At 38.8% G+C, this 27,413-nt stretch overlaps 1 protein-coding gene across 3 annotated transcripts in view; it reads left to right on the top strand.

The window, feature by feature from the left end:
- The window catches only part of LOC129004343 (zinc finger protein basonuclin-2-like), a 174,188-nt gene that overhangs the window by 68,350 nt on the left and 78,425 nt on the right, over positions 1-27,413 (top strand). For all 3 annotated transcript variants that reach the window (XM_054432905.1, XM_054432904.1, XM_054432903.1), the window contains one exon: positions 19,424-19,526. In XM_054432905.1, the coding sequence (XP_054288880.1) occupies positions 19,424-19,526 (103 nt within the window). The remainder of the gene's footprint in view (positions 1-19,423; positions 19,527-27,413) is intronic.

Raw genomic sequence — 27,413 nt, 5'->3', positions numbered from 1 at the left:
GTTGACGTAGAGTCCCGAGGCGATTCTGACGTTGCAGCCATTTGCAGGATGATGGATCCGGTTGTCGCTGTTGATAGTTTGCCAACTCCACGACTTAACCGTCGCTGGCTCAGCTCTCGGTCAAGGAGTTTAGGGAAAACACTGCAGAACGTGATAGAAAATCCTACAGAAGGGAAAACAATGTGGAACACTAGGGGAACATCCCTAGCTGGATAACACTTTGCTATGTCTAGGGTAAACAAATTGTCACACTCACACGAGGTGGTTAAGACCTTCTGTGCTAGAAGGAGGAAGTGATTAAGGGCCTTTGGTGTATAATCTTACATTATATTTTACATATATTTTACATATCACTATATTTTATGTCCCAAAAAGCTTGAGATTTAGGCTGCGGCCATACGGGCGTTTTTTTTTCACGCACAAACGCAGCGTGAAAACACGCACAAAAATTAGAGTAGCATTGAAACAAATAGGCGCCCGCTACTGCGGGAAAACACACTGCGTGTGGCATACCTCATTACATTTAATGCTGCTCATATTTCTCGCGTTTTTTCACGCTGCGTTCTTGCGTGAAAAAACGCCCGTGTGGCCGCAGCCTTAGTAAAATCTCCATTCAACCACAAACGGAGGGATGATCTTTCACCAGTCTAAGGTAAACTAAAATAATTCGTTGCCATGAAAACACTCAGGGCACTTAACGAGGAGCAATTTTTAGGCAAATATTCTTGAGGCAACCGATATCACTTTCCAAACAAACATAAACATAAGGACTACCATTCAGTCTGATGTAGGATGTACAAAATTCGCGACCACTTACACTAAGAATCGTGATGAATTTGAATTTCCATTTCAAGTCCCTCAAATCGCATTTCAACTCCCATAATTACCGTGGCATGACAAGTTATCGCATTTTAAAGAGGTATTTAGCCACCAACGTCCTCCAGCGCCCAAGTTCTGATTACAGCGGTAAGCGGTCTGTCAGCCGTCGCTGTCACTGCCCCAGGGCCGTCCGAGTTGAAAAATCGGAGAGGTTCCGTCTGCAGCGCGGTGGTCCCAAACAATATGGCTCATTACGAGCCGCATTAATAGCGTCCGGCGCTGCTCATCAGGCGGTTTAATTGTTTTAAAATTACACGACCCTTTGAATGTTGATTTTCGGAGTGATGAGAGGTTTGTCCGGCGTTCCTCAGGGGTCGTCTTGTCGCAATCATCGCCGATTGTGATTGGCTGTGCAATCATGGACGATTCCCGATCAATCTCGCATTACAATCTCACCGAGATTAAACTCTCTATGGGATTCTCGATTGTCGAATCGATTTGTGTTTTCTCTTCCGAGGTTGAATGTGGCAACCTAATCAAGTGTAGGGAAATATGTGTTTCTGAAAGTAAACGTGTCGAATTTGATAGGACATCAATTTTGAAACGAACGTAGACTCAGAGTGTTTGGACTAAGTATGGTGTCATCAATGAGTTGAATAAGTCTTAAAAAGATTAAGTCTTATCGAAACTTCTTGTCAATGAACTTAGCTAATTAACTGCCTGAATTTTTAGATGTTTGAGACATACATGTAATAAAACATGTTCCGAAAGAAGATTTGTAGGTTTAGTAAATGTAGTCATAAATAGGATTTCATTAGTCCAAGTAGAATCAAATTCTTTCAATAGCAATAGTTTATGGGATTTTCCTTATTATTATAACTGCCATTGCCATTCGCAAATGGCGCCCGAACAGGGACAATTTTGAGCGAAATTATGCGCTTTTTTTGTAATACTCACCTCATGTAAGACATCTCAAACTCATAAAATGATATCGACACAAGTCCTACCCTACAATCCAAAACCTAACCAACCTCAATCATACAAATAAAAATAGACAACTTTCAATCAATTCAACAATACAAATTCCCACAACACCCTTGAAAACGAAACTCCTCAGTCACTCGATTTCTTCCCTCTCAACTTCGGCCACAATTACAATCACCAGCTCAAGTGCTGGAAGTGCGGGACCTCACGTCAGCTGTTTTCAATTGGAGGTAGAACGACGACAATTGAATGGCCTGTCACGTCACGGTCGTGCCTTGCACCGTTGTCTACCATCGATCTTCACCAGCCTGCTAATTGCCTGAACAAGTGCCACAGACACCTACAACTACATACACATGTAGACGAGTTAAACAGGGGGGAGTTGGAGGGGGCCGGGGTTTATAAGGTAATGAGGAAAGGGGGGTCGTACTGGGGCTATTTAGAGTTGTTGGCTGCAAAGTAGTTTTTATGTGGTTATACTATACTGTATATATACCAATGGAGTATTGTCCCTACATACACGTGGTGGTGTTAAACGGGGGGGGGGGTGTAATGCAATGACAAGGGGGTCAGATCGTAGAGGTACTTTAGATGTGCGCTTATTTGTTTGGAAGGTTTGAGTATTCGTTGCTTTAAAGTAGGTAGTTGATGTTTTGGTTAAATATCTTAAAGCGAAATGGTCAGTTTAAACAACTTAAAGAAGAAACGTTTTGTAAGAAAATCATTGCAAGTGTTTTACTTTAGTTTTCACGACGGTTGAAAACAGTTTATCAAGCCACCAAATACACACATAAGTACACTACCAACTGCATAATATTTCATCATTGGGAATTCTACGATCAAACCGTGCCCTAAGCATATCTATGGCCCTAAAGCTGTAAGCCTTTTACTTCACCGTTGTCGGAAAGATAGGTTCTGATGACACCTGAAATCGTCGGTTAAAAAGAAAATAAGCCCCAGAACACTGCCTTGGGGTACTCCCGGCCGCTGTTATACGCAATCTGAACACCATTGCCGCCGAAAGTATCGGTTTCCCGACGTTTACTGGCGTTTCAGAACCCTCATTCAACGTCGCATGTTTTTTATCTAGTTACTTTTCTTTTGAGATTTTTTCGACTGCAATTCTCTAAGCCGAAAAATGCAAATTATCGATGTTACATGGGTTTTGTTTTGTGTTAGTTTGAACAATGCTTTTGTGAATCATGCGTACTTTGAAACAGTCATGGTTGGAATTTGTTATTCAAGGTAGGAATATAGTTCGACTTTAGAGCATAAAATGTTCACCTCGCCATTTTAACCACGCTTTTGAACTACCTATCTTTGCTGAGCGATATCATAGACAATTTTTGTCTATGGCGATAACTATTTGTAAGTAGATGATAACATTTTAAGTTATAGTTATAAAGAAATATAATTAAAATAATTTTCTCACTAAGACCTTAGTTTTAATTTAGCAACACCCTCATATACGTTTTTCGTACCGTGGATTGAATATTATCGATTAAGAATTACAGTAAATATGTAACAATAATTTTGTAAAATATCAACTACACCAACCTAACAAGGCTAATAATACTCGAAACGATTAAAAATACGTCAATATCGAGCTATGTAAGCATTCGATAGTACGAACACAGTCCGGAAACGACCAAAAACTCGTTTGTCCCTCGTTAGACCCTTACTTTATAATTAAAAGTCAAGTGGCCAAACCAAACAGTTTGCTCGACTATTCACCATTATACTTGCTCCTTTCAAACTTACAAAAGGCCAAGTCACGAATTGCGCCGGTTAAATGGGCAATAAGGACCTCAAGTTGGATTTTTACCGATTAATTAACAACAAGTACTCTTTGGACTTCTTTGTCCGCCAGCAATGCTTGACCGGTCCCAAGTGGGATAATTGGGTTCTTTTATATTTCGAATTTAATAGAATTTGTATTTCTAATTGAATTTTTTGAATTTTTAAATGTAAAATGTCGGTAATGGATCTTTTGGTAAAAAGAAACTCATTATGCCTGAAAAAGTTGTAGAGCTTCAGTATCACGTACAAAAGATGCTGACGCAAACGTGAAAATATATTTCATTTAACACTTGTTTAAAATATAGGTATAATATATTAATTGACTATTTTTTAAATATATTACAAGGTTGAAATAGGTGGTTTAGCTTTGAATTAAGTATCATACGTAGGCCATCAGGTAAATATCAACAGTTTTGTTAAACACTTGTCACAATAGTTCAAAAGTGTTATGTTTCGATCATTAGTGTGGGATTAATCGATATTTTATGATAGGTATACAATAACTTGGCTTATTAGTTTATTGAAATTTCATATGGATACCTATTCTTTTTATCATTATTATATGGAGTTACTTATACAGGATTGGGCCAAAATTTGTCAAACGTAGTGATGGTGTCACCATTGAATCCCATGGTAAATTGTTGATTGCATCATATGAAAATCTTCACTCAACAATTTACATGTATACCTACAGTGCATTTTCCCCCTCCTTATGTTTGTTCACTTTTTTATGTTAACATTTTGTTCTAAGCTTAGAAAATACTCTCCCACTGTTCACAAACACTCATGTAGTTAAATATTTTACCGTGACTCATCCAAAGTGTATTCTCAACTTCAGCTGCAGATAGCGTCGTCGAGGACACGTGGCGGGATATCTGACTAATGAATTAAGATGGCGGATCGACGCTGGCCTCTGATTGGCTGACGACAGGGGTGACAGCGGTCAATAATAGGCTTAGTAAGCATCCGTCAACCCTTGCACTGTGGGGTGGGACACCCCCTACTGTAAGCCGCTTGTAAGCAGCTGCGGGGACATTGAAACATCTGCCTAGCTGGTCCATTAGGAGTTACGACGTAAAATCTGAATCGATTAGCTATGTTGAAAAAATATTGTAAAAATTTAAGGCAAATTTAATTTTGTATGATTGCAACTGTTTAAGCATGTACTAAGCAAATTCATATTCACTAACATCCAAAGTTTAAAATTTTTTTGTAGGTAGTATTACACATTTAAGAATATTCATATTTTACCACAGGTTAACTTTAAATGACCTTTTGATCAGTGAAATTTTGATTTTCCTACAACGATATGACAGTTAATTGTCTAGGTTGCAATATCAACAGAATCTATTCTATACAGAAGTATGGAAGTAACTTAAACTATTGATATGTGTTATGAGAATACAATGTCGATTATGCATTTTTTTATTTATTAAATTTTAAATTTCTCTGATTAGGCTTAGGATCTCAGTCGTCGTATGTATCACAATTAATTTATCTTACGAAATATCACACGCCAAAAATCCTTGTTTTAGCTTATCATTACTATTTTCAATGTTTGATTTCCAGTTCTTCTAAATTGATACTCTACTGTATAGGATCAAGTGTTTGGTCACTACATTGACTACCATGTTTAAAAAACTCGCCAAAAGTAGTCGAATGTAACCCTAACATCAACTCGAATTTTAATACATCCCCTCTCGAAAAGAAGTACAGTGGAATCTCAATAAGAAGACCCTTGATAACAAAAGAGTCATTTTCAAATAACCTTGATTTCATACGACTCTTAATTTTATGTTATTGTAAATCTCAGATTCTACTATTTTATTCTATCTTCCTACCAGTTAAACACATGCGATCCTGCACAAACATGCGACCATCCAAACCTTCGCAAATTTTCAATGAATTTCCTCTGGAGCAGGTTAAAAACGACTTAAAAATGTTCTCGCCATTTTAAGTTACCCACAATTCTTCTAACACGATTCTCCAGTTAAACATTGCCCTGCATGAACAGAAGCTACCATCTGCAACTCCTCAACTTTTTAATACATTTCCTCTGCAGTAAGTACGTCTCACCATTTTCCACATCACCATTCCACCCTCACACTGCAAACACGATTCTCCCGGACATTGTAACACTCCTGCACGAACAGAAGCGACCATCTCCATCTTCACGGTCCGCTGAGTCCCGGCTTCCTCGTGAGAAAGCCATCTTGTTTTGCCAAACATTCGTCGAGGAAGGTCTCTCGCTGTATCGGGCGAATCTACGTTGAATACCCATTGTTGGCCACCTGTGGGCGTAATTGTTTATAAGATAGAGATCGGCGCAATCGTGATAGATAAATCTCCGGCAGTCATGCTCGGATTGTCCAGCAGGACGGAGCTCTTCGGGCGTTTTGACACTGGTAATGTCAGACGCGTGAGTTGTGTTGGCCAACCACCGGGTTGAGTCACTGATAAGGTGATAAGATCGTGCGGCATTGGCCACAAGGTTGGCTGCGGACCTTGGAATTGGGAATTGTCACTGGAAGGTCTCGGATTTGCCTTGACAGGGTTTGATTTTGTTGAGCATGTGGCCACTACTCGAAAAATCTGTGGGAACGGTTGGAGTTGTGAGTTTATTTTAGTTCGATGGAACTTCTCTATGAGTGAAAGTAGTTTGGCCACCCTAAAATTAGGGGTTTTTGAGATAATTTTCTTTGGACAGTTCGATTGTCTTTGATTTGCGCTGACAGATTCTGCTTTCTTCTGGTGATTGTGTTGCTAATGTGACCATGTTACTTGATAATGTGTTTTACACGTTTAGTAAGAGTTGTTGAACTGACTATGGAAATGCTTAGGATTCGTCCAAGAACGAAGTTGAGTATTCAATTTGGATACATACCCGTTACTGTAACAATTGTTCTTGGGAGATTTTCATCATGTCACTTGTATTTTGAGCTTAAATCGTTTACGATACATAGCTAGAATTTCTGGGAAAGTATAAGTTCTAACACAGTTTTCATTTTTTCCTGTGAACATCTTCCAAAAAAAATTATTTCGATCATGGTATTGAGATCATCGCAAAAACCAAACGCAGAGGTCTTACCTCGAAGAAAACTTTAAGTATTACCTATTACTCTCAAATCTTTGTCAAATTAGTCAGAGAATGATATCAAACCTTAAAGTCCCCGTAGGTGCAAACAATAATGTTTTTTTTTTAAACAAGCAAAATCGCACTAAACACCCTTTTAAAGAGAATCCCCACGACAACAAACAACTCACCCTACACAAACTCACAAATGTGACCTGATGAAATCAGATTGGAGATCGACAAATGAAAAACCCGCGGGTATTAAAGGATAAACAATGTTTTAATAAAATCCGCGCGAGGCCGAGCAAGGGGCGCGTTTACAGCTCAAATTGTCATTAAACCACCCGCGGTATATAATTGGAACGCGGGTAGCGGGCTCAAAATTAAAATGTCGCTCCGTTTGTGTTTTGACAACGCGCGTTTGGGAGTCGTTTGCTCGGCAGCTCGTGAAATCCCTTTGGCGTTGTTGACATTTTTGTCCCGTCATCGCTTTGGCGTTCGGTTTCTACTCGGGCGAGCGCCGAGTCCACTGCGCTGGTCAGATTTAATTAGAATGCGGCGATTCAATAAAACTGCTGTTTGGTGGATTCGAAACGATTGGTGTGATGGAATAGTGGAAATTCTGTATGGTTACTGGAGATGCTATTCGAGTAAAGTTTTTGTGGGTAATTTAGAATTGATAAAATTTCCTGTAAATGAAAAACGTAAATTTAACTTGGACGATGAAACAAAAACTTGGCCTATTCTGGGTAGAAATGTTATATGAAGGGAAAATGGTAACATAATTTAACTAGGATGTTTACACAAAATTGGGTCATTTTAGAGAAATTTTAGGTTTAAGTTATAAAGTCAATTTAAGATCAAACCAAATGTTATTGCTATGTCTATTTTATCATCTGCAGAATTATACCTAACTGTATTGATTTACAGACACCCTAAGCATACGTTATTTACCAAACTCTATAATGAACATTGTTTTGTTTAAGCAAGATCACATATTCAAATCTATCTATCTATCTATAAGTATAAAAGAGGATGTTTGTATATATATTTGTTTGTTTGTTTGTTTGTTTGGCAGTGATAAACTCAGACACCGCTGAACCGATTGCCACGAAACTTGGTACATACGTGTAGAATGTCATGGAATAGGTTTATACACCATCAATTTCGTGATCCGTCCAATCGGCTCCGCCCTAGTGGCTCTGGAGTTTCCCATGTTAACCTTATGAGAAATGGAATTGAATCTTAACAGCTGTTTCAATTAAACAAGTTGGTTCTGTTCTATGATGTTCAATAGCATTAAAGTTACAAGGATTACCAACAGGGTGCAGCACTATTATTTCTTTTACATTTATGACAACAGCTAATTTGCAACCAAAAGGTGAGTGAGCGTAGCGAACGAACTTCAACCTGGATGCGAGTTAGCGTAGCGAACGAGCTAACCTGAAGGCAAGTGAGCGCAGCGAACGAGCTCCAACCTTAAGGTGAGTGAGCGTAGCGAACGAGCTCCAACCTAAAGGTGAGTGAGCGTAGCGAACGAACTTCAACCAGGACGTGATTGAGCCATGCGAACGAGATCATCTTGAAAATTAAGAAGTTAAACGGGGCATAGCCCGCGGGATTATAAATAGTCAAAGGCAAGACAACGTCTGCCGGGTTCAACTAGTACTATTATAAAAAAGAGGTGGTTGCTGTATGTGTGTATGGGAAAAGTAAACTCGAAAAATACTGGTCGGATTGGGCTGAAATTTGGCATGATGATAGCTCACATTCCCGATTAACATATAGGCATATTCTTATTTCAAAAATCCTTTCGGGCTCCGCCCCAGTGGCTCTGGAGTTTCCCATGTTAACCTTATGAGAAATGGAATTATTGAATCTTAACAGCTGTTTCAATTAAACAAGTTGGTTCTGTTCTATGATGTTCAATAGCATTAAAGTTACAAGGATTACCAACAGGGTGCAGCACTATTATTTCTTTTACATTTATGACAACAGCTAATTTGCAACCAAAAGGTGAGTGAGCGTAGCGAACGAACTTCAACCTGGAGGCGAGTTAGCGTAGCGAACGAGCTAACCTGAAGGCAAGTGAGCGCAGCGAACGAGCTCCAACCTAAAGGTGAGTGAGCGTAGCGAAAGAGCTCCAACCTAAAGGTGAGTGAGCGTAGCGAACAAACTTCAACCAGGACGTGATTGAGCCATGCGAACGAGATAATCTTGAAAATTAAGAAGTTAAATGGGGCAAAGCCCGCGGGTTACAGCTAGTATAGTATAAAACATTCAGACAGATGTTCCTAAGGTGTTGTATAGAGTGTGTGTAGCCTATAGGTGTTGTATACATTGTCCACTGTCCTTAATCATCGACTTGCGATTCACCTCATCGAGAAAGATTGTTGTCAATCAGTGACGATCAGTCACGTGTTAGTGTGAGTGTTAGTGTGTGTTAGTGTATGTTAGTGTCAGTGTTAGTGTGAGGTCATAGCTCGGCCACACCCAGGGTATAACCATTAGAGACAACACCCTGTCAAGGGGTGGTCCACGTCAATTGGTTAGGCAAAGTCTCTTTGGGAGCCGCTGTTCGGTAGCGGAGTGATAATTTGTGTCCTTTGACTGACCAAGCCGCTGGACATACTCGATGGCCGAGAGTTTTGTTCCACTAGTGACAAGGGAAATATTTTGTACACTAGATGGAATAGTTTGGGTAAAACACTATGAAAAAACAGATGGTGTAAAATTATTGATGATGGGCATGATTTGAATCCAAATACTCAAAACCGAAATATTTAACAATCGATCCAAAATGTTCGTCCATACTGAAAATATTCATCAAAACAATTTGGATATTTTCAAGAATATTTTACATAAGAGGACATTATAACCATAAAACGGATCCAGAAAATAACACACTGAAATGTTATGCAAAATATTTAAATTTTTGTAGGAATCTTTAACTGAGCAAATTAGGACATTAAAAGACCCAAAAACAACATATATTTTTATATGGCTAGACTATGTATTGGTTATTAACTTTTCCGTCATTTGCACTATAATTTGTGAATTAAAAATTACTACTGTATTTATGGACGAATTAAATTTTAAAACTCGTACACGTTCATTTATTTTATGTTTCTTGATCAAGGAAAGCAAAGTCTTTTATTTAAGTAAATTGCAACTGTCCTCAACAATATTCCTGATAATAATTACTGTACTAGAAGGTAATAAAGTGTCAATAAATCATATTTTAATATCTCTAAAGAAGTTTTAGCTCCCAAATCCCTTTAAAATTCCCAAAATCACCCTTCAATGCCACAGAATAAATCCAACCCGAGATTTGGAGAACTGTTTTCTTACAGCACGAACAAGTCTATCAGTTTTGCCACCTGACGTTCACAAAGGGTTAAAAGACTGACCTTATCTTAATTACTTAACAAGTCGTTACCAACCTAACCGCACAAAAATATCGTACTTTGACATGACAGGCGGGGATGTCGCTGTGGTGGGAAAGGGTTGAATCTTATCTCGATGGCAAAGTGGGAAATTATAGTATGTTGACATGCAGTGGGGGAGGTGCTTGTTTGATTATGATATGAATAATGACTTTTAGGAAACATGTAGGTTATTCTGAATGACCTCTTTTGATATGTTTGAGCTGTTGTTTTTTCATTTAAATTTTGTATCAACGGTGTTGGCTTTGATGATTTATTTTTGGAGTTTTTTAATGTTAAGTACATTTTTTTATCTTATTTGTCTTGATTTTTTTGCAATTCGTCGAAATGTTCTCATTATCTTCCTAATAGTGATAGTTTATTTTAACTTTTAAATGCCCACCAGCTTCTGGGGCCATTCGTCTAAACATCGTCTAAAAAAGCTAAACAAAATTCAATATTTTTTTAGTTAAATATAAATATGGTGTATTCTTTGTAGTTAATATGAAGTAGGAGAGGTATAGTATATGATGCCTATACCTAAAACTTTGGCCGAACTGAATTTTTTTCAGATTAAGGGTTGACAGAAAAAAAGTTGAACCCAAGAAACAAGATTTTACAACAGATGACATTACAGTAAACCAACAAATTCAGTACGAATTAAATTTAAAAAAAAGTATAATGGACCATTTCACTTATTCAAAGTTATGTGACAAACATCTACTATACATCTAAATCGAATACAAATACGTAAATCGGAATGCTCCATCAATGCTCGACAAACATATCAAACATTACTAAAAACATAGGAGGCTGAAATTCCTATTCAAGTAGGATGACAAACATAACACTATGGGGACCGATGGCCTCTATACTCAATGCAGGATGACTTGCATCTCACAACAAGACGTATCTCGGCGCCGTAGCAAGTGTGGAGATGAAGAGATGTGGAGTTGTAGAGATGCTGTGAGAGGTTCGTGAATAGTACTGAAGCGCCGCTCAGATGTTTGCCCTCCTCTTCATCAGATCGTAATGGCTCTTGACTCCCCTCAGTTCTACCCGGCGATTCTTGCCAGTCAGATGTATTTTAATATTGGTATTGATTCTTGTGTTGAGAGATTATAGGGGAATGGTTACAGTTTGTAGAGAATATAAGGATGTGGATTGAAGGTACTGTATTACGGACCACACCTAAATTGGTTACCCTTTAGGTCAGGCTAGGGTAGGTTAAGTTAGGTTAGGTTGAGATAACCGGAGGATAACCTATCCTAACCTAACCTAGGTGTGGTGACCTAACCCACATTTAGGTGTGGTTGGTATAATACCCAAGTACCGGATTGAATTTTATATGTATTTTTTTAGGACGTATCATTATTGCAGATATCTTTCCTTACCAGTTTGCTCCTCAGCGTATTTTACCCTAATGTTCCGTAAACATTCTTCTTTGACATTAAAGAAGCGACATGCATTACATTTGTACCAGTTTTCTTAGTTTTCCCACTATAATGTATAGCAAAACTAACTAAAACAAAAATAACCTACTAGAATCGTATAAAGACAATCTTTTCCGCACTGGCGATCATTTCCAGCCACCTGCACGTAACTCTGACATATTCGAACGAAACAATTTTCACACGACACCGGTGACCACAAGATTCGTTGACGCAACCTGGCCCAATTGCAGATTTAGGTTTCAACACCCGCTGTTTAGAGGCGAGAATGTATAATTACGAGATGAGGAATGTCGTCAGCGACAGCGTCACCGCAACTAATGGCGGCAAATCCTCCCGGGCTGGTGGACACTGGCAGACCTTCGCGTCGGCTGCTGGACACTGAGGCATTGTGGGTAACCGATACAGGAGGCATTATGGGTAACCGATATGGAAGGCCGTGGTAAAGTACCTTCTACGTGCTCTGCCTCGCAAGCAGCGACTAATGACAATCCCCGGCTCCTAGTTGTTTTATTGCGACGATAGTGGCTATTAGAAGTCGCGATGTTTTATTGGAGAATTCTTCGGTTTACAGGATCGTGATTATACCGTACAGTAAAATAAAGTGTTTGATTTAAAAATTACCTGGGCACAGTGTGCAGTAGGTACGAAGATTAAAGTAGTAATGGGATTCTTAGTAGCTATAGCACATTATTCGTAAATATTCCCAGTAGCTTTTCCACAATGGCAACAGTCTTGATAGCGGTGAGCAGTAAATGCCAAGCTATACTAAGGCTACAGAACAATATCAACAGAACAATATCAATTAAATTCCCAGTAGTTACAGCGCATCAAGCTCTCAAGATTCCTAGTAGTTACAATGCATCGAGTTCTAAGATTCTTAGTAGGTACGACCACTGAGCGACAAGATTCCCAGTTGTTACAGCGCATGACGCTCCAATTTTACTAGTAGTTACAGCGCATGACGCTCCAATTTTACTAGTAGTTACAGCACATGACGCTCCAATTTTACTAGTAGTTACAGCACATCATCAAACTTTCCAGTTGTGACAGCGCATGACGCTCCAATTTTACCATTTGTTACAGCGCATGACGCTCCAGGTTTACCAGTAGTTACGGCGCATTAAACTTCCCAGTTGTTAAAACGCGTCAAGCTCAAAGATTCCCAGTAGTTACAGCGCATCTAGCCCAAGATTGTCAGTAGTTACAGCACATCCAGCTCCAAGAGACCCAGTAGTTACAGCGCATCTAGCCCCCCCCCCCAAGATTCCCAGTAGTTACAGCGCAGCCAGTTCCCGGTAGACGGCGCAGGAAGTGTCACTAATATTCCAGTCAGAAGCGGCCTCTGACCTCGAGGCCGTGCGAACTGAGGCCCTTATAAATATCCAATAATTACACAACCCGTCTCTACACCCGATCCCATTTAATTACCTGTAAATTACAGTTTATTGCCCGTAACTGGCCGCGCTGATGGATCTGGCACGTTTCAATTTTGTGCTGGAGGTTCGCCCGCCCCGTAATCGCCCGGGTATTGGCCGGACAATATGTGGTTTACCGCGGTGAGAAGATGGCTGCCGGAAGATTATTTTTACTGCTTCTCATATTTTTAATCGAAATTATGGTTTGATACATACTTTTTGCCATGTCATTTAGTATTAGTCGGGACTTGTTTGGTTAGTATGTTAACAGACTTATCAAAGTCATCAGGATTTTTGTAAATAGAATGTACATTTTTGTAATTTTGTTGTTGTTAGGTAATGGTGTATCGTTCACATGAGTTTATTGTTTGAAATCAACACATTTTAGGCTATTTGTGGAATCAAAAACGCTATCCTGGAAAACGATGTTGAACTCTTTTGCAGTGGAATCGGTAATGTTGGGATGATGAGGAGATGAAAACAGATCACGATTTCACAAATTATTGATTTTTTTAGTAATATTTTTCCACGATCATTCAAAATGTCCCATCGATTGGGAATCATTCCCAACTATTCCCACCCGAAATAACTTCGTCCTGATCATCTTCAGACATTCCACCGGTGTCAAAGACAATCGGTGAAGAGTCTCCGGGGTCTTTGTCCCTATCATTGGACCCAACGACACTCGATCCTTCGCACGTCAGACGTTTGTAAAGTCATCGAGAGGTTCACACTTGAATGTGATGGACGTCATCTGTTGTTGCGAGAGTCATCGAGTTCTGGGGGTAGCAGCCTGCAGCCCTTCGACAGCTAGAACAGACGACGGGTGTGTTTGAGTGCTACTGTACAAGCTGTGGCTGGTACAATACTAGAGTATGTGCGTGTTAATTGTGAAGTTATTTGATTGTAATTTTTCAACGGAAGAAATGTTTGAGGCACTCTATGGAAGCGCAAAATTAGTACTGCTCCTGAGGGGTCTAATTGTATTCATTGGTTAATCTCCAGCTTTAAAATCGGTCCTCCATATATAGCTCCATAAAGTGTCGGCATATATAATCAATAAAATGTAAACAATGACTGTCATACAGTAGGAGCTTGGTTGTGTGCTAACCTGCAATCAAAAAGCTAGTGGGAATATGTTCGCATAATGTACTGTAGCAACTAAGAATTGCATTCTCGGTAAAAAGCTATTATTTGCATTTTATCATTCATCCTCAATTGATGTTTGCCTTCTCAATTGATAAGCATAATCGTTATTCAATCACGGTGTATTTTAATTTATTAAACTTTGTGAACGTGTATGTTTACATTAATTTTAGTAACTGACTAAAGTTACTCGTAATTAAATATTAAAAATCAGTCATGCAATGTCTAAACTTTAAAGAAACACGAGCACAAGTGAGCACTTGACATGTTTAAAACTCAAGTTGCAGGAATAGTTCTGTTTTCACAACTCCTTGTAAACATTTTATGTTTGAACTATTAAATGAAACTGGAAATATGTCTATGGAGATCAGGTCAAACTACCTTCCTAAACCTACAAACCGCCAAATTCCCCCACTCTTTACACCTAATTTTCATCACTTCGACACGGTACAGTAAATAAACTGAGGTATTTAAGGGATGAAAAACGAGCCTTGGACTTCCTTCTGTCGCAAGATAGATCGCCAGTCGTACATCTCGGGCTGATAAGCGCTATACATCATCTGCCCTTATAATAGGGCAGTGACACCAGCAAGGGTTCTAAACTGCGGCCCCAGGGAGTCATTTTAATATGTCACAACGACGCCAACTCCTTATTATTTCCTTTTCGAATAAAATGGAAACATCGCGAGGGCGCGAACACATTTGTCTCCTCGGGCCATTTGAGGCCGTTTCGTTAGCGGTTACGTCATTATGCGTTTTGCATGCGGGACTTGGAGAAATCGTCTATAGGGTGATTGAAAATGATTCCTAGTTTGTGAAAAGGTTTGCGAATAAAAGTTTGTTTGCGAATAGTGAAAAAAGTGGGTGTGTGTAGTGGTAGGATCGCAGACGTTCTTTCTTGGAGTATCACAAACCGAATCACCAATGGATTTTAGCAATGCAATAATACCTTGGTCAAATGGTTCGAAGCTCACCTATAGCTGTTAACTTTAAAACGAAATCACAAGCGTTTCAGACGAAAAGGAACTCTCTTTTATAAGCATGTTCACTAAATTTGAAGATTATTTTCCAACGTTTCCTAACGTGATAACAATTTAAATATTTTCAAATAGGGTTAAACGTATGTTAAGGTGATGGATCGGCGATAAGGAATTATTTTATAGCACACTAAAATGATGCAAGTGAAAATTGTAAAATATTATACTCAGATGAAGCTATTGAGAGTTTAAACTTAATACATATATTTGTTAATAATTTTAACTGAAAATAATGCTTTCATCGAAAACGTGTCTTTCAGTGTCTAGAAGCTCGGTGATATACGACAAAAATAAGTAGAAACAATTACATAGATTTATCCACGAATACTAGAAAAGACCTTATCGCTAAACCTTGATTACCTCAGTTAAAAAAATTTCCAATGTCAAACATTACACACATCTATATTATACATTTTATCATTACACACATTTTTAGTAAAAAAATGTATAGACACCTACAGAACAGACATCCTAAAACACCTTCTCCAACAATACAATACAAGTCGCGATGTCAGCACTTTTGGCGGGAAAAGTGGCCCTTACCCGGGAAAATTGCCTCCAACTAGCGTCAGCGACGGGACAATTCAAGTGTCAATCGAAACACGTTAATTTGGAAGCATAAAGGCACTGACACAATTACGGACGCGACAGGTGTTGAATTGATGAGTCAGCAGGATGCACAAAAAATATTGATTTTGATAATGAACCGCCCCAACGGCTGTTTGGTTTCCAATTTTGAAACGCGGGGCAGAACGGAGCTCTTTGTCAACACGTTTTCTTCCGCGGAGTGTTATCAATCACGTTTTATTGATGGGGAAGATGCGCCGAGTGGGGTGTGTTTGACGTTCTTTGAGTGTCTTGTGGAGTTCTTTTATAATTTATTTTCGCGTTAAAAATACTTCATCTGCGTGCTGTAATACATGGTAGACTAGGGATTATGATTCCATTTTTCAAAGGAACAAAGTTGTATAAAAGCATTAGATTTTGTATAGTGAAGTAGACATTTTATCTATAGACTACCTGTAGTATATTTTTTATTAAAAAAGAACATAGTTATATAAGCTACTCAAAGAGTGCGTTAAAGTATAACATTCAATTTTTAATTAGTTTTTGTTAGGTACTGAGATAGTTTGTTGCATATACAAAAAGTCGCTCCATCAGTTTGACGATGAAAATTTAGTGTATTTAACAGAAATCAGTACATAATTTATTTACATTAGTGCAATCCGTCACTGGCTCACATCAGGTAAATCCATTTTGATCGAAAAACACGGTGACGACTTTAAAATGAGGATGGAATGTCTACAGTATGTGTGATGGAACCTGTCTCATGATGCTCCGTCGACTAGCCAGTGGTTTAAATCCTGAACCAGTCCCAGGTGGAGACAGGATTCATCACACAGACTATAGTTCTATGAATAGTCATAGATAAAATACTGTATATTAAAAGCTACAGTTCGTTTCTCGTTGCGTTTGACTCGGTCATTTTACCACATTCCGTCAGTACTGGTCCAGTAGTCAGAGTAAATATCGACCGGGTGTTAACTGTAGCGCCACCTTAACGTGTTAACTACAAGTGTCGGTCTACTGTACGTTCTCCATTCTGTTTGACTTGAATAGTATTGTGTCCATGTTAAACATTCTGCAATTTGGTTGTTAACCTTCAGTGTCAATACACTGAATTTATTGTAATCCAATTATTATAAATTGTAACAATTCTATGGAAAATTTTATATTAAGAAAATAGTTTTATGTTAGTTGTAATTTGCTTCCATACTGCAAACTGTACACTCAAATAACAGTTAAGTTATCGGAATTCAAGAAAAGTCACGCATTTACGAAACAGTAGTTTAAAACTTTGTCATGCATTTAAAGTGTAGGTCGTAATGCTTCACTTAATCGGTCGGATTATTTTTTCCAACTACCGGCTCAAAATTTTATTGAAGATTTAAAATACCATATAGTACGTTCTACTTTCAAATTCCCCTTGGGTAATCCTCAAATTCAGTTACTTCATGTTGTTTTTGTTTACATAAAAAAGGTTCAGTGCTAATTCATCGCTTATGTAAATTTTCTTTTAAACTGTATTCACGATATTGATACACTAATCCTCTAGCCTATTTTTTCATCGCATTCGCGTATTATGCAGTCGTTGCCAATGTAATACCAGACAACTGATGGTTGTCAGTGATGTTTTCAAGGGGGAGGGGGGGGGGTGAAAATGAAAATCCAGGGGCAACGGGGCCGGTCAAGTGGAGGGTACAACGAGCCTGAGTAGTTGTTGTCATGGCAACGGTGATAATTACAACAGTAAGTGTCATCCGCGCATTGTCAATAACACGAAACATTCCAATCGGTTTTGAATTTTGTACCAATGATGGTTGTTTCAGAATCGCCGAATACATACTATGGCATTTTTGGATGATCAAATAATATCACTTTATTTTTCCTTCTGTTTAAAGTACACGTTGGAAATGGTTTGTGTTTTAGAATGGTTTTGGGTTTGAACTATTTGTTAAGCTACTAGAGTGAGGTCTCTCCGTATTTGTGTTGGTATGTAAATAAGTGAAAACAAATTGTTTTGAAGAAAAAATACACAACGCGTAGGCTACTAAAACATCTCGCTTCGTGACATTATATTATTTAAATAGTTTCTCCTCAGGAAGACATCCATAACTTAAAATTGAATTGTTAGAGTCATTTTCTCTGCGAATTTGATTGATTTAGAGTTGCTCAGCCACAATAATATAATTATAAATTTCACATAAAAGTATAGATATTCAAAGCCCTAAATAGAATAAATGCAAGCGAAAAAGTTGATTTAAAAGATTCGTCTTTGGATGAGCGAATACAAATTTTGACGACAATTCTTACACTCAAAGCTTGATTTGAATTACAGTTAAATATTAATGTCAGTTAATATTTTGGTATGTCAAAGAATATAAGTTTTCGTTTACGAAAAAACATGTATTTTGGTTCCAATACTATGAGCCAGTTCCTAAACATGCTTATCAAATAAATACTTTTCCAAACACTGATCAGCTAACACCATTTAACCAAGTACAATTTGCGATGAAATAAATGTAAAGCGATCCCCGAGGTGGATGGAAATATTCAAATGAACACCTGAGAATAACAAACAGAACATCCGAGACTGAATTTTCTTGTCCACTTTAGAAAATGAAAAAGAAACAAATGCAGAGGGCATTGTAGCCCCCGGTTATGGCACCCATGGGTAAACGCGTAACCCCAATTTGAATAAGGCGTTACTAGTCCTTACGCTTGACCCGGGGGTAGAACTGCCCACGATACAAACTGCCCCCCCCCCCCTACAACGGACCCGGGGGTGGGGGGTCGTAAAGTTAACGTTATTGCGATACAAACAGCACATGCTAATGGGGGAGATAACGCTGTAGGACTTTCGTGGTTTCAAATATTGGTGTAAAATTCCTTAAACCGATTTAAGGGTTGAATTAAAGAGATGTTTAGATTGAGCTTAAGTATTAATATGTTACGAAAATTAAATTTTGACTATAGCTCTGTTTCAGTGTTTAAGAACTTTTGAATCCGCTATCTTTTTAGGTAAATGTTGATTTCAGAATAGCTTTCTTAACCCGAAGTCATATCAAACATTCTATAGTTAGGATTTTGCAGTTTTGGCTTGACCTTATGGTTAAAGACGTCATAATCGTGATATAAATCACCTTGAGTACATTTCCAACATTTGGTGACTATCGAAAATCAGTCCATAGGATCATATTATTTTTTTGATACCTGATTCTTTATTAATTTCTATATTCGATTTACTTGTGTCACACAAATTAAATGTTTTCAATGTTTTTACGTTTGACCAATTTTTACATTAATGACGTGATCTCTTATCAATTTCCATATACATGTTGAGGTTCTATATAGGATCAGTGCATCCTTTTCTTTTCCTAGTTCCTGTTAACTAAACAACTTTCCCAACTAAGTGCTCATATGAAATTAAGACCCTCTATTTGTACATATATATCGTTTCATTAACTTAAACTTTCTTCTGTGTTGCGGTAAGATTGATACTAACTCCATCCCCTATCCAGTAACTACTGAACTTACACAGATAACTCCAACCCTTCAATGAACATATCCCAATCCAATGTCTATGTTCTGGTGTTAACTTTGTTTCCTCTAACTACCCCAAAGTTTGAGATTATAAGGACTACCCTAATTTTCTTGTTCATCCAATATTTTTTGACTTTGTGTTCTATAATGTTCTCGTGTGTTCCAGGCTATCCGGTGCACAGTCCCCGGATGTACCTGCGAGTGCTTCACTCCTGGCAAGCTGCATATTCGCTACTGCGAGTCCTGCTCTCACGGCTGGGTACCTCATGGTGAGTAAAGACATTTATTTGTACAAATACACACTAAGGTATTAACATATATTGATTAAAATATATCCTATATAGATTGGTAATATTCGAGGGGGTGAAATATTATACGTTCACATATTATTTAGAAGGTTGCATGGTTAGTTCCTCAGTATTTTCTTGATTGGGTTGTGGTGTTGAACTGTGTAATGATTTGTTGTAGTTTTTGGTGTTGGTTAAATCGTTTTTATTATTATAACTGATTCCCTCACGATGAAATTGCAAATTGGATAAACTCAGAGCACAATATGTAAAGTTTTTTAAGTGAATGAGTACCAAATTGATGTCTTAGTCAGTGTTATTATTTTTTTCGTCAAAGCTTTGTAATACATACAGTATTTCAAGAAGGCTACATTAGCTAGGTGCAAACTGGAAAGAAAGAAAAAGTATTTTTTAGGGGATAGTACTGAGTTTATTTTTTGTCTCCAATTTGTATGTCCCTTATCTGTTTCCAAAATGAATTGCATTTGTATTTATGACGAAACATTAGGAACCATCTTAAACTAGAAATTTCTCCAAATTTTGTACAGTTACAAATTTATTTTTTGTGTGTGACAAAACACTTAAGATATTTCATCATTATACATGGATAGATTCCAGACTCCAGTTACTTCTATGGGGAATTTTAGACACGTCGGATCAGAATGCCCCAAGGACACGATAAAACTCGCAGAGTCATCTCTCCGTGAAACAATAGCTTCGCTGAAGGGACTTTGACATAAACCTGAGGCGGGGGCGGTTTTTGGACCGAACCCTAAGTGACCGGCTCCCTTGGGGCTCCATGCAAATCCTAACAGCCCATAAACTGGATCCGTAAATGTACGGGCTTTAGTGACCATCCAGACGGATAGGTTCGAGAAGTCCTTGTCGTGCATTGAAATGTGTCTAATATATACATGTGTAAAGCCAAGAGGGTAAGTAAGTGCAAATAGAATAAATAACAATCAAAATTCAAAAAATGAAATGTTTTGCACAGGCAGTTGTTCCCAATCGTTAAGTTAAAAAAAAAAAATTTGAAAACCAGCGTTATACAATGAACTCGTTTTTTCTCTTTGCATGAAAATCAGGTTGAACTAAATCCACGGTCTTTGAGTACAATCTCGTTACTTTGCAAAAAATAAAATTATAGCATTTCTTAAGAAGTTTGACATTTTTTCTCATGCGTCTTGGAAATATACGGGTGAAATTCACTACGTACTCTATATTGAAATAGCTGCTACGTAACGTTACAATATTTGGTTTTTATACGGTCGTATAAATTCCTAGCTTAATATTTTTTGTTAACATTTATAATGTCGAAATGTTGGAAGAAATTAAAGTTTCCAGAGAAATTTCACGCTGTATTCCTGCAATGGTTTTATTCCTCGTTCTCCATTTCTTAGCGTGTAACCATTCTCTGACTTAAGCAATAAGCATTCGGTCATATTGTAGATTTTTTTGCAATTCATTGCTACGCCATTGGAAGGGTTATTTACTAAAATATTGCTATAAAACATTAAAACACCGCCGTTGCTAGTCCATTTACACCAACAAGTACCTTACCCTAAGCCAAACAAAGACAATGGCTCAAAAACCACCGTAACAAAACACAAATCAAAGACAAAACAAAAACGCAAATGAATTCCGACGCCTCGAAGCCGTGAGACGACGGAGACCAATTTAGAAAATTGATTTGGAGGGCGAACGAAAATCGATGCCGGTTTCCATACAGCATCATGTAAATTTATTCATGGTTAAAAATAATGAAAGGTGATACATTCGGAGGCGACGGGGACGCGGGTGCGCCCGTGTGTGTGCGCGTGTACGTTTGTGTGAGTGAGAAGGAGGGAAGTATCAATAACATCAAGAGGTTGATTATACTTGCATGGGTGCGAGAAGCGGAGCTGTTTGTTGCGTCGTTGCATCGAGGTTTGGGGGAGTTTAAGTTGTTTTGTTGGTAGTTTGTCTTCTGTTTTCGATTTGTGTTTTATGTTTTTGACTATTTAACAATGATTTTTTTGTGCGCGGAACAGTGTTTACGCAGGTACCTAAACGATATTACGACGATACCCCAGGAAATTGAAAAAAATCTTGACGTCCAACTTATATAGAAAACAATTGAACTTCGAACGTTCAAAATAATTGAAGCATATAACATTGCTAGAGTCAATACCAGATTTTACTTCGTGACCACCCCATGCACATAAAGCATGTCTCCCACCAAGACATTATTTTTACTTGTCGCCCCCTCAAGACGGTAGCGAGTCGTCCTCAGCCTGTATCTGGCCGGGTCATCTGTGTATTTGCATGTAATTGTGAGGTTCGCTTGTTTTGCAATTCAGAGCGGCTCTAATTGTGCTACCAGACACGCCACCCCCCCCCCCCCTTGCTCATCACCTCCCCCAAAATGAGTCCCGTGCTCTGATAGGATCAGAGGATTTATGGGACGACGGTTCCTGGCTTGGCTGTAGTTGGAAAACTGTGTTTGTAAAGTAAAATGTTTGCTACTTGTGGATATGTATTGAATAAATCATAATTTTGTGGTAACATAACTCAAAGACCACTTTTCTCGTTGGGCAATCCTTTTTTCACTGACATAACATAACTAGCCTACCTCTCAACGCATCCAATCACAACTCAACCTGAGTGACGTCACCGTGAACTCTCACCTCCAGGACGAGTGGCTAGTCGACTTCGTGCAGTCAACGAATGGTTTATACGCCACATGACCGAGGGGAAATTAGCCAGATAAAATCGTGACCCGGAGACAACCAGTGCCAATATTTTGTGCGGCCGTAGGCTCTCGGCATAAACCATGTAGAATTTGAGCGCTACCAGCTCTACCTGGTGATTTATAACTCTATTTCACCAGGATCTGCGAGGCCGATAGTCGGAGATAATTGGTCGGTAGAGGCATCGGTGGAGCAGAGGTGGGGCTTGGACAAATACAGTGGAGTAATGAGCTGTTGGATGGTGGAGATGGAGACCGGGGAACTCTGGAGTATGGATGTTGGATGGTGTTGGTAGGAAATGAAGAAATGGAGGATTAGAGGGAACAAGATAAATTTGGGGTTTGTTGGAAAGTGGTATTGGTGGAAATAAGCGAAACAGTGGACAATCAAAGGAGAAAATAAATTAGATTTTTTTTTCTAGTGGTGATGATTGAAAATGAAGAAGGGAAAATGTAGGTAGAGTCATAGATGGATTTGGGTTTTGTTGGGCAGTGGTGTTAGAAATAAGGGAAAGGGGGTGGGCAATCATCAAGGGGGTGGGCTTATGAAAAATGTGAATCTTGTTGGATGGTGATGATTGAAAATGAAGGATGGAGAATGCGAGGGAACTCTAGAATAATTAGGGTTTTGTTGGACAGTTACTGTATATTTGTGGAGAACGAATAGTGAAGAGTTGAGAATAGGGTGTTATCATGGAGTAGTCTACATCTTCGTTAGGAATATCTCTCTATAGTTTTACCATAGGCGTCTTTGAGCTTGTTCACGATATCTTTCTGAAAAATTCATTCCAGTGAGTGAAAGTCCAAAATAACACACACAAAACAATGATGAGTGTTTACTACCTCGTTATTGACTCACAACCCTCACACTACTAACTACTGATGGTAACTGTGTGTTCTATAACAGAATGTTCCTACCGTTAACAGTAGAAGCAGCTCGTCGCCCCCGTCATTTCTGATTCGCCGCGACCACGGGACCACGGGACCACGGGACCACGGGACCGCCATCCCCGGTCTATCACGTAGCGAGTCGATTACCTACGCAATTATCCGTTTTCATTCACGATTGCAGAATCGGGTTGCGGGTTAAACTCGCAATTTGTGGGACGCATGAAATCGCCGCTCCCGGTCGCCGAAGATGGCCTCTTAGTTAATGCTGACTTAATAACATCAATTTTTCTAATAGTCGGTCTCCCTGATTCTTATCCTCCCACCGCTCCTGAACCCGTCCACTTCTTGCTCGATTTCGACGAGTTGGTCGATGTGGATGTGTCTTTTTGTGTAATGCTGTTAATAGTGGCTACGTTCAGAGTGGGTTGTGAATATTATTGGGTGATGGTACAAGTTTGGGGTTAAAGTTAAACATTCGATAATGTCATGTAAGTTTCTCAATCGCATTTACAGTGTCAGTGGTTGTTGAAAACCTGTAGTTGAATTGTAAACGTTATAATTGGACTAAATCGACAAAAGCTTCCCTTTAGTTCTAGGACTGTAAAACACATTTTTCTTAACCACGCCATGTCATGCATTAAAAATCAACAATGCCATTATACACAATTCGTTTTATAACTAACCATAACTACCATAAAAATGAGTCACATGGAGGACTATACAAAAAATAATACAATTGTCATTTGAAACTGTCGGGAAACATTTAATTCAATCACATTTTATGCTTTGGTATATCCAACCAACATCACTGAGGAACCAATGTGTAGAAAATATGCGACCGTAGTTACAAATATAAACATGTTTCAGTTCACAACTTTGATAAATGGCGTGGGTCTATAAGTGATCTCACTCTAGTAACAGGCAGTCTGAGTCTCTCGTCGTTCCACGCAGTTTCTCGCGGTCAAGACACTGTCCGGGGGGAGATATCTAGGTGGCCGTGGATCGTGCATAATTCACTGCCACATCAATCTCCCAGATTACCCGCTCCCCATCCCCCAGAGACGAGATTCAGGAGGCAGGACATTTAAATTAGCCACATGTGTTCTCGGCCTTCATGGAAAAAATATCAACTGAGGGTGTAGCTGTTCGAATAAAGAATACTACGGGGTAAAGAGTGAATATTTGTTAAAAAATCTGCGGGTATTCGGTTTCATTGGGTTCAATTATATCACAGACTGTTTTTTAATTCCGTTTTATTTGTTTTTTAGTTTGATGTTTTATTGAAATCCATACATTTTTAGGATGATATACATCTCACACAAAGTACGTTGGTGAACTTATGAAAATCAATTAAGTTAGACTTATAAGAGTAGTGACTACGCAAAGCAAAGAAACTATTGTCATTGAAAAATTCCCTTTAATATACCAAATATTCGTCATTTTAAATCAAAAAATTGATAGTTTGTATGTGTGTTTTTTACATTATATATTTGTATATTGTTTTTTAATGAACCGTCTAACATGGTACTATATTGTTAGCTATCGTTGAATAGCATTATTCATTGAATAATTTAATGAAAAATATCGTTTGGTCAAGAATAGATTAACTAAAAAACCACCAATAAAATTTGAAGGGTAAGTTAGAAATAAAACAAAAAAAACTCAGTTTAAAATTCATGAAACCCTAAGTTAGTCGACAATAGTCAAAATTACGTGAGAACGAGATCACCACAGTCGCAATCAACAATTTCAACAAAATCATCATTCAGTGATTACGTTCAACAGAGTTGATGATTGTCACAACTATTCCTACAGATAATCTAACACGTATCCAATAATGATAATCTGATAATCTAACCTAACAAATCGTACGGATTGTCCTAGAGCCTAACGAGTAATCGGTAAATCATACGCAACACCAAGACTGTCACGCAGGTATAGAGGCGATGATAATGTGGACCTTGACCTATGAGAGGTTCACACGTTCAAATATCAATGTGTCTACAATCTACATGCCAACCTTGCGGCTGTGAAAGTTGTCGACCGTACCTGTGTCCCAGGCAATTACACAATCGTTGTCATTGTAGAGGTCGCTATTGGATGTGTCTCTTTTCCGTAGTGTATGTAAGTTTATTGGAGTCTTACAATCATTTATCGAGCAAATGCTAGAGATATGCGGTGGGAATACGAAATTGAATATCCGGCTCGAAGGACCAAAAACGTTTGATGGTGCTTGTGGCTTATTGCGTTGAAATTATACTTTGCTTCATGTATAATGATGATCACATTGTTATCTGAGTAGTATCTATATTGATCAATACCGGTATTGAGATTCTAGTTCTTGCCTTCGAAACTGAAAGTCCCTGGCTCAATTCCAAGCGAGAGCATTTTGAGCATTTGTTATCAATCAATGATGATATGTAACAAGGTTGAAGTTAGATGCCAACACGACCACGGTTTAGACCGACCCCTTAAAATAATCGTAAACAATTCCACTGGCGTTCGCACATTTTTACTCTAGTTACTTCAAATACATTTTCAACATAACCATCAAGGTCGATTCACTGACGTATGGTAGCCGACACGTCAGACCCACTTATTGTTTATAAACGACATTAACGCCTACTGGCAGACCCGCAGATCCGTCGTCAATCAACTAAATCAAATGCAACCAAGGGACAAAGTGGGAGTCGACGTGTCACAATATCTCAAGTCCGAACTGTGAAATATCACAGGACAATGATGTCGCCGGGTACGTGTAGTGTCGAAATCATATTTATCGAAGTGAGCGAAGTGTGGGCGAAAAACGAGCAAAAGCTTAGCCTACGTACGGTAGGCGAAGTAGCGAGCGCACACCAACACACACACGCAGAGGCGCTCCCGCTCCCGGCACCAGGACCAGTTCCCAAATCATCAATACTGACATAATTGACCATTGTTTCGAGCCGGGTTTGGTGTAACGAGTCCAAGTTGGACGAGACAATGGCCACTCCTCGCCGATAGGTCGCTGGAGGAATGGTGGACGGGGAATGGAGCGCCGAAGAATGCAGAAGATGGGAGGTGTGTAAGGTGCAGGATGGAAGTAGATGGTGGAGAGTTAGGTATTGAGGATGTAGGGGGAAACTAAAAAAATCTGAAAATTGTGTATGGGTATTGTGGATAGGGGTGGAAGAAGAGGGTGGAGAGTCTCAGTCGAGGGATGGAGGAAGGAGAAGGCACAGAATGCAGAAAATGGAGTATGGAGTAGTGTGAGGTATATTGGGATGGAAACTGAGGCATGCCTAAGAAGGAGTTCCAACTGATGAACAGAATATAGAGTCGAGGTAAGGTGGAAGTGTAAGATGGAGAGTTAAAGGACGGAGGAAGAGAATACAGAATGGAGGAGGTGGAAACCGAAGAATGCAGGAGTGTATGGTGGTCGGGATGGAAGTAGAAGGTTGAAAATTGAGGGAAAGTGTAAGGGAATAGAGGATCGAATAGATGAAAAAAGAGAAATGTAGATGATGGATTGTGAGAATCGTTTGATACAGAAAGAGAGGATTAAAAATTGAAAGGGAGGAATCAAGAATGAAAAAAAGGTAGAAGAAGGACGGATGAAGTGAAATACTATAGAATGATGATCTAAAAGGCAGAATGAATATGTACGAATTCAAAAACTAACTTTTGAGGGAGATTATAAAGTACCTAGATTAATGAATGGCTGGTGGGGGTTGTAGTGATCTAGGTGTTTGCCTAACAATCAAAAGAGAAAATTCAGCAGCTTTTGGATGATTCGAAACTGGACCCGGCTGTTCCTGAACATTGGGCTATAAATTAATTATCCTTGCTAAACAGCAAGAAAGCTACGTATATCTCACTTCAATCTACACTCATGGGTTAAAAATACGCACCTTGGTGGTTCCCATCTTGACTGATAAAATAAATTAGACCATAGTGACGAAGAATAGGTGCACTATGACGGTATAGAAAAACATGTCCTGTGACGTTAGTGCTTCAAAATAATCACAAAGAGAACACAATTAAAACCCATCTTTCTAAAACATTACATTAGTGACACGCATCACACTATAACCAAGCGGAGGTATAATCAAGCAACAAAAACGATTTTATTTTGACGTTTCAATCGGCGAGCAGTGACCAGTGGAGCAGTGATGATCGGTGGAGGGAATGTGGCGGAACAATCCTATGAATACGCGATGTGGTCAGCATCCCAGGAGAACCGGCATTTGTCATCAGCTGCTGATACCTCA

This window comes from Macrosteles quadrilineatus, unplaced genomic scaffold (assembly GCF_028750875.1).
Source record: "Macrosteles quadrilineatus isolate MER2022 unplaced genomic scaffold, UCM_ALF_1.0 Scaffold_9__3_contigs__length_116548681, whole genome shotgun sequence".
In the NCBI taxonomy this organism is placed as follows: Eukaryota; Metazoa; Arthropoda; class Insecta; order Hemiptera; family Cicadellidae; genus Macrosteles; species Macrosteles quadrilineatus.
Note: the sequence above shows the minus strand (reverse complement) of the source record. Positions and strands in the feature narration are given on the sequence as shown.